This window comes from Chiloscyllium plagiosum, chromosome 34 (assembly GCF_004010195.1).
Source record: "Chiloscyllium plagiosum isolate BGI_BamShark_2017 chromosome 34, ASM401019v2, whole genome shotgun sequence".
NCBI classification, from domain to species: Eukaryota; Metazoa; Chordata; class Chondrichthyes; order Orectolobiformes; family Hemiscylliidae; genus Chiloscyllium; species Chiloscyllium plagiosum.
In genome coordinates, this window is record NC_057743.1 from 521,830 (window position 1) to 528,948 (window position 7,119).

The 7,119-nt window shown below is 43.0% G+C and overlaps 1 protein-coding gene across 1 annotated transcript in view; it reads right to left on the reverse strand.

Moving 5' to 3' along the window:
• Positions 1-6,877, reverse strand: part of cnn1b (calponin 1, basic, smooth muscle, b) — a 25,858-nt gene extending 18,981 nt beyond the window's left edge. Inside the window, exons 1-3 of the mRNA XM_043675500.1 lie at positions 6,763-6,877; positions 3,187-3,308; positions 2,201-2,267 (exon numbers count right to left, since the gene is read on the reverse strand). Of these exons, the coding sequence (XP_043531435.1) occupies positions 2,201-2,267; positions 3,187-3,308; positions 6,763-6,822 (249 nt within the window). The 5' untranslated portion in view covers positions 6,823-6,877. The remainder of the gene's footprint in view (positions 1-2,200; positions 2,268-3,186; positions 3,309-6,762) is intronic.
• Between the last annotated feature and the right edge of the window lie 242 nt (positions 6,878-7,119).

A 7,119-nucleotide genomic window follows, 5' to 3' on the forward strand; every position in this document is an offset into this window, starting at 1 on the left:
CGCACACACTGACTCCCGCCTGTCCTCGCGCACACACTGACTCCTGCCTGTCCTCCCACACACACTGACTCCCGCCTGTCCTCCCGCACACACTGACTCCCGCCTGTCCTCGCGCACACACTGACTCCCGCCTGTCCTCGCACACACACTGCCTCCCGACTGTCTTCCCGCACACACTGATTCCCGCCTGTTCTTGCACACAGACACTGCCTCCCGACTGTCTTCCCGCACACACTGATTCCCGCCTGTTCTTGCACACAGACACTGCCTCCCGACTGTCTTCCCGCACACACTGATTCCCGCCTGTTCTTGCACACAGACACTGCCTCCCGACTGTCTTCCCGCACACACTGATTCCCGCCTGTTCTTGCACACAGACACTGCCTCCCGACTGTCTTCCCGCACACACTGATTCCCGCCTGTTCTTGCACACAGACACTGCCTCCCGACTGTCTTCCCGCACACACTGATTCCCGCCTGTTCTTGCACACAGACACTGCCTCCCGACTGTCTTCCCGCACACACTGATTCCCGCCTGTTCTTGCACACAGACACTGCCTCCCGACTGTCTTCCCGCACACACTGAGACTCCCGCCTGTCCTCGCACACACACTGCCTCCCGACTGTCTTCCCGCACACACTGATTCCCGCCTGTTCTTGCACACAGACACTGCCTCCCGACTGTCTTCCCGCACACACTGATTCCCGCCTGTTCTTGCACACAGACACTGACTCCCGCCTGTCCTCGCGCACACACTGACTCCCGCCTGTCCTCCCACACACACTGACTCCCGCCTGTCCTCGCACACACACTGCCTCCCGACTGTCTTCCCGCACACAGTGACTCCCGCCTGTTCTTGCACACAGACACTGACTCCCGACTGTCTTCCCGCACACACTGATTCCCGCCTGTTCTTGCACACAGACACTGACTCCCGCCTGTCCTCCCGCGCACACTGACACGCACATGTCCTCCCACACACACTGACACCCGCCTGTCCTCCCACACACACACTGACTCTGGAATTACCCTTCCATTAAACTTGAAGCTTTAACACACAAGTTAGCAACAAAAGTTTAACTGACACATAGCTACACACATAAAACATTTACCCTAAGCACAGCTTATGCAGACTGATGAAGTGACAGCTAATGCAAATCCATCACATAAACATAAAGCTTGAAACTTTTATGAGATTAGGTTAGATTGGATTACTTACAGTGTGGAAACAGGCCCTTCGGCCCAACAAGTCCACCCCGACCCGCTGAAGCGCAACCCACCCAGACCCATTCCCCTACATTTATCCCTGCACCTAACACTACGGGCAATTTAGCATGGCCAATTCACCTGACCTGCACAGCTTTGGACTATGGGAGGAAACCGGAGCACCCGAACGAAACCCACGCAGACACGGGGAGAATGTGCAAACTCCACACAGACAGTCGTCTGAGGCGGGATCTGAACCCAGGTCTCTGACGCTGTGAGGCAACAGTGCTAACCACCCAAAACTCATTACTATATTTTTTACTGCAAATCACATCTTAATCTTGATGTAATTTTAACAACTGACAAATGTTAATTATACTTGTGACTACTCTGATATGATTACTCTGAAAGTTACAGAGCCTTAACAATTCATATTCATTTGTGAGGAATTGAATTCATAACCTCTATGATTTCATGGTAATGGTAAGAGAACAGAATGGTGAGGTATTGGTAATAATAGAGAGAATCAAGGAACTTGCAAATTCCAGGATGGAGAGTATTCTGAGGGGGAATGATCCCCTTAAAATGTTCTTGTCACTTTTCAGCCTCCCTATCATCCCCCCCCCCCCCCACCAGCAACCTCCCCACATTGCCTTTGCACCCTCCCTGTATCCCTACCACTTCACATCCTTCTTCTCTTGAATCCAGTCTTCCTCTCTCTGTGATTTATTATTGCTGAATGTCACCATTTACCACAGTCTTGGTGGGTCAGAATCTTGGAGTTCTGTACCTAGCAGGAGTGGGAATATTCCCACAGACTACAATAGTTCATCAAGGTCCTCTTCATCAGATTTGTAAGGGCAATTGGTGATGGCCCATAAATACTGGCCTTGTCGAAATTAAACATTAGAAGAATAGAACAAAAGTTTTCATATTCACATTGTTGCCCAGACCAATCGACGTACGCACACATTTAATTCATTCACTTATTACCTGATGCCAGTTCTGTGGTGAGTCACTAATTTTCTTCACTGAACCAGGTTGAAGCTTATTTATCAGCCTTAAATAGAAGGAAATACAAGATAAAATACAATCATACTTTTCATATGAATGTGGAAAAACGAAGTTATGGACCCCTTTACACAATAAAGTTTGACTAGTCTGTACTAAAGTGGGGCAGCATGGTGGCTCAGTGGTTAGCATTGCTGCCTCACAGCGCCAGGGACCCGGGTTCAATTCCAGCCACGGGCAACTGTCTGTGTGGAGTTTGCAAGTTCTCCTTGTGTCTGTGTGAGTTTCCTCCGGATGCTGTGGTTTCCTCCCACAATCCAAAAGTTGTGCAGGTCAGGTGAATTGGTCATGCTAAAGTGCCCATAGTGTTAGGTGCATTAGTCAGGGGTAAATGCCAGGAAATGAGTCTGGGTGAGTTACTCTTCGGAGGGTCGGTGTGGACGTATTGGGCCGAAGGGCCTGTTTCCACGCTGTGGGGAATCTAATCTAATCTAAAGCTATAGATTTGTAATGGTCAGAGAACAGAATGGTGAGGTATTGGTAATAATAGAGAAAAGCAAGGAACTTGCAAATTCCAGGATGGAGAGTATTCTGAGGGGGAATGATCCCCTTAAAATGTTGTTACATATGGCCATTTCCTGCCAATGTGTGATATCTTCCTGGCTGCTGCATGAATGCATCTGCTTGTAGCACAGAGGGAGAATTGCTGAGAATAAAGAGTAAAGAGACATGAGCAAATATTACTGAATAATAAGGCACTGGCAGGCATTTCAGGGAATAGTTTCAAAGGGGGTAGAAACCACAGGGTGCAGTGAAAAATATAATTTAGAGGCATTGTGAGAGGAATTTATGCCGCAAACAAGCTGGGATCAGCTTGCCCCAGATCCAATTTGGAGCTTGTGACTTCTATACTTGGATTCTTCTATTTCTAGAATTGTGTCTTGGACATTTTCAAAACTTCTGCTTACTGGCACAGTATGACTCCATTTTTCAGTTCTTCCATTAGGTTTTCTGTAAGAGTTGCTCCGGTAACATCTTCAATCCATCTCCGAATTGCCTCATCTTTCTGTGGGTCATATTTCTGGGCAATCTATAGGTCAGACAGTAAATGCATGTGAAACTCTCAGCCACAGCTCTCTATTTCTTCCTGTTTCATTTGTGTATCTAGATACCCCTTGATTGTAACTGTACAAATCTTCTCAGTTACTCTCTCTAGGAGCAAGTACCATATTGTCTCTGTTTGGTTAAAGATACAATCATAGAGTACAGAAGAGGCCCTTCAAGTCTGTACTGCCAAAGCTACATTAAATGTACACTAGTTCCACTTTCCAGCGCTTGAATGTTGTGATGTTTCAAATGCTTATCCAAGTACTTTTTAAAGGTTTTTGATTACAGATTACAGATTACATTACAGTGTGGAAACAGGCCCTTCGGCCCAACAAGTCCACACCGACCCGCCGAAGCGAACCCACCCATACCCCTACTTTTACCCCTTACCGAACACTACGGGCAATTTAGCATGGCCAATTCACCTGACCCTGCACATCTTTGGACTGTGGGAGGAAACCGGAGCACCCGGAGGAAAGTTACTCACCTCAACTACCCTCCCACTTAGTGCATTCCAGATTCCTAATAACCTTTGGGTGGAAATATTTTTCTTCAAAATCCTCTTTAGACATCCTGTCTTTCATCTTAAAATTATTGAGCCTTTGATTAAGAGGAACAACTGCTTTCAAATCAGCCTATTATGTCCCTCATAATGTTATATACCTCCATCAGGTATCCCCTCAGCTTTCTGTGCTCTTAAGAAAACAACCCAAGCTTATCCAGCCTGTCTTCATAGCTGAAATGTTCCATCCTAAGTAACATTCTGGTAAATCTCCTCTGTATCCCCTCCAGTGTAATCATATTCTTCCTATAGGATGGTGACCAGAACTGCAGGCTGTGACCATTATAATCTGTGGCATGACTGATAAAGGCAAATGTCTTGTATGGCTTCTTAACTACCATATTAACCTGTCCTGCCGCCTTCAGGGATTTTTGGACAAGTACTCCAAGATCCATCTGTTCCTGTGAGCTTGTCCTGCTAGAATATGTTTCTTTTAAATTCACAATTTGATTTTTTAGTGGCTACCTTACATTGACAGCCTCTAGTTTTAGTCCTTCTTGCAAGTTAAAGGCTCTTTATGTGTTTATTCTATTAAAGCCTAGTATAATTTTAAAGAATTTTTGTTTTATGTTTATGTGCAGTTTTGTATTATATTGATTATTAATGGAATTTTAGAAGATATTAAAGATTGCAATGATATTGCTGAAAACAAGGTTTTATTACTTAAAAGTAAAAATAAACAACATGAGACAGTGATTTAATCATTAGTGAGAGGTCAATGATTGCATTTCATTGACCTGCAAGTCAATTGTTGGAGTTGCACCAAGTCAGCCTGTGTGTCTCACTGGTTGAAAACACTTTGGAGACGCAGAGGATGACACAAACAGTATAAATGGAAAGTTCTGCTGCATCTTCAGGTAGGGAAACAAAGTCAATATTTTAGATTTTTAATTGTTCAGAACTGTAAAATGTTCAACATGTAACAAATTTTAAGCAAATACAGTGTAAGGAAATCAGGAGAGAACAGAAAGGAAGCTCTGTGGTAGAATTGAAGAATGGAGTAATTAAATTGTAAAAGACTTGACCAAGGCAAAATGATGAGAAAGCAGTGGGAGCAGACAGAGGTCTAGAAAAGAGGGCCACTGAGGGAAAAACAGCAGGGACATTTTCAGAACTCAGTCTCACAAAGCCTCTGCTTTCAGATCCACAAAACCCTGCATTAACTCGTTTTTTGTAGAGCTGCTGTGTCAATGGTTTCTAGCTCACACTTTGACTTGTTGCCATCAGCCTAGATCTCCTACTGTAGTGTGCTTTTGCAGCCTGCTCTTCCCTTAGGTCTACTAAATCCACTGTTGCAGTTTATTTATCTCTTTTATTTTATACATGCAAGGGTGATGGATGCTGTAGTCAACCATGCCAAAGGCTACAGATAGGCTGAGAAGGTAAAGGAAATATCGTTTACTATGGTTACTCTATTGCTGTCCACATTAGCTTTCTGAGGCTTAGCCAGATGGTTCATGGAATTGTAATCTTATTTGACTCTAAGGTTCAGCTTCCAATCAATGCCCTTTTTCCACTAGAAACACAGCCCACATTGACTAACTCCATATCTGGCTCAGTCTATCCTCTGTTGAAACTCACTTTGGTTACATTCAGACTTGACAATGCCAATGTTATCGAGATTAGCCACCTCCCTTTAACACTCTAAACATTAGCTCATCTAGATTATAGCCCCATTCTAACTTGCACAGTCCATTCACCCATCATCCCTGTTCTCATAGATCTATATGCTCCTCCAGTCTGAGTTTCTTGCACATCCCTAACTACTTTTGCTCTTATGTATGCATAAGGTGTCTGGACCGTAAGCTCTGGAATTCTCTCCCTAAATTTCTCTTTCTCTCTGTCTCTCTTCCTTCTAAGATATTTCGTAAAGCTACATTTGACTGAACTTCTGGTCACCTGTCCTTATATGACTCCTTGTCACATTCTGTTTCTTGAGACATTTTGTAATGGTAAAAGATTATACAAGTCATTGTATCTAACTTATGCTATATGTCCGTAGAATAAAGCAAAAAATAAGAAAGTTTAAATCTCAATATCCAATTATTTACAATGAAATTGAATAAATTTGAATTGCTGAGTTAAACTGAAGATTTACATCAAGAAAAAAAATTGCTGCCAAGCCTTTCATTTGAACAAACTGCTACACAAGTTGTTTGTGTACCATACTCTGTGGTGATAGGCTTAGTACATTTGTCATTCCTTCATGTAATCTCTAACCTTCTTCAGCCTTTTGTACTCAAAGGAATGCCACTGCTGCCAGTAAGACTGCAGCTAAATAATTTTAATATTAGTTCCAGTGAAACAATGAAATTTTGGCTACAACTAAAGTTGAAATACTTATGAAAGCGGGTCTCATGAACTGAAGTTCTCAAACTGTCTCAGTTTTATAAACTCTGAAATTGCTTTAATAAAAACTCAAATAGATGCAGACTGGAGCCACGTGACCACAGCCATTTAACAGTTGTCTGTTGGCTGCCGTTTACATCCTGTGGAACTAATACTTAAGGGAATTAAATATCATCTGTTTCTTTTTCACTGAATTTAAATCACACTTGTTTACCTTTATCTTGTTGAACTCTGACACATTTCTGACTTCATTTCCCAAATTCTCTTTGGAACCTGACTCATCGACTAGCTAGCTAATATTGAAAGGAAAGTTTCTAGAGATTGCTATCGATCGATGCTAAAAGTGAACAGAGTAGAAATTGCCAGTGCTTTTCTGTAAGTTTCTAAATACAACCTTAAAAATCACCTGAGACCTGTTGATGAAATGTTTTGGTGGACTTGTGGCTCATTAACCTCTAACATTCGGGTAAAATAACTTATTCCGCACATTCAGAGTTTCTGTACACAAAAAAAGGGCAAATCCTACCTTGCGATTCACCTCTGCTGAAAGACCATATGCCGGTCCCTTGTTGAAATGAACTGACATTTCTGAGCTGCCTCTTGCAAGTTTACAATCCCCATGCACCAACACCTGCTTTCTCTCTCTCTTGATAGTTCTGAGAGTCCCATAAAATTCCCAAACTTTTCAAACTCTTGAATTAGTTGGGGGCTGAGAAACTTATCCTATTGGTTCAGAAGACAGCAAATCAGGAAAGTCTAGCTTACAATTTCAGTGATGCCTGCCTATTGGAATTTTACGAAGTGTCGTCACTTTTTCCATGTTGTCTGTTTATTTTGGATCTGAGCAGAGATTGGTTTGATTTCACATCAGAATTTTAGAGTT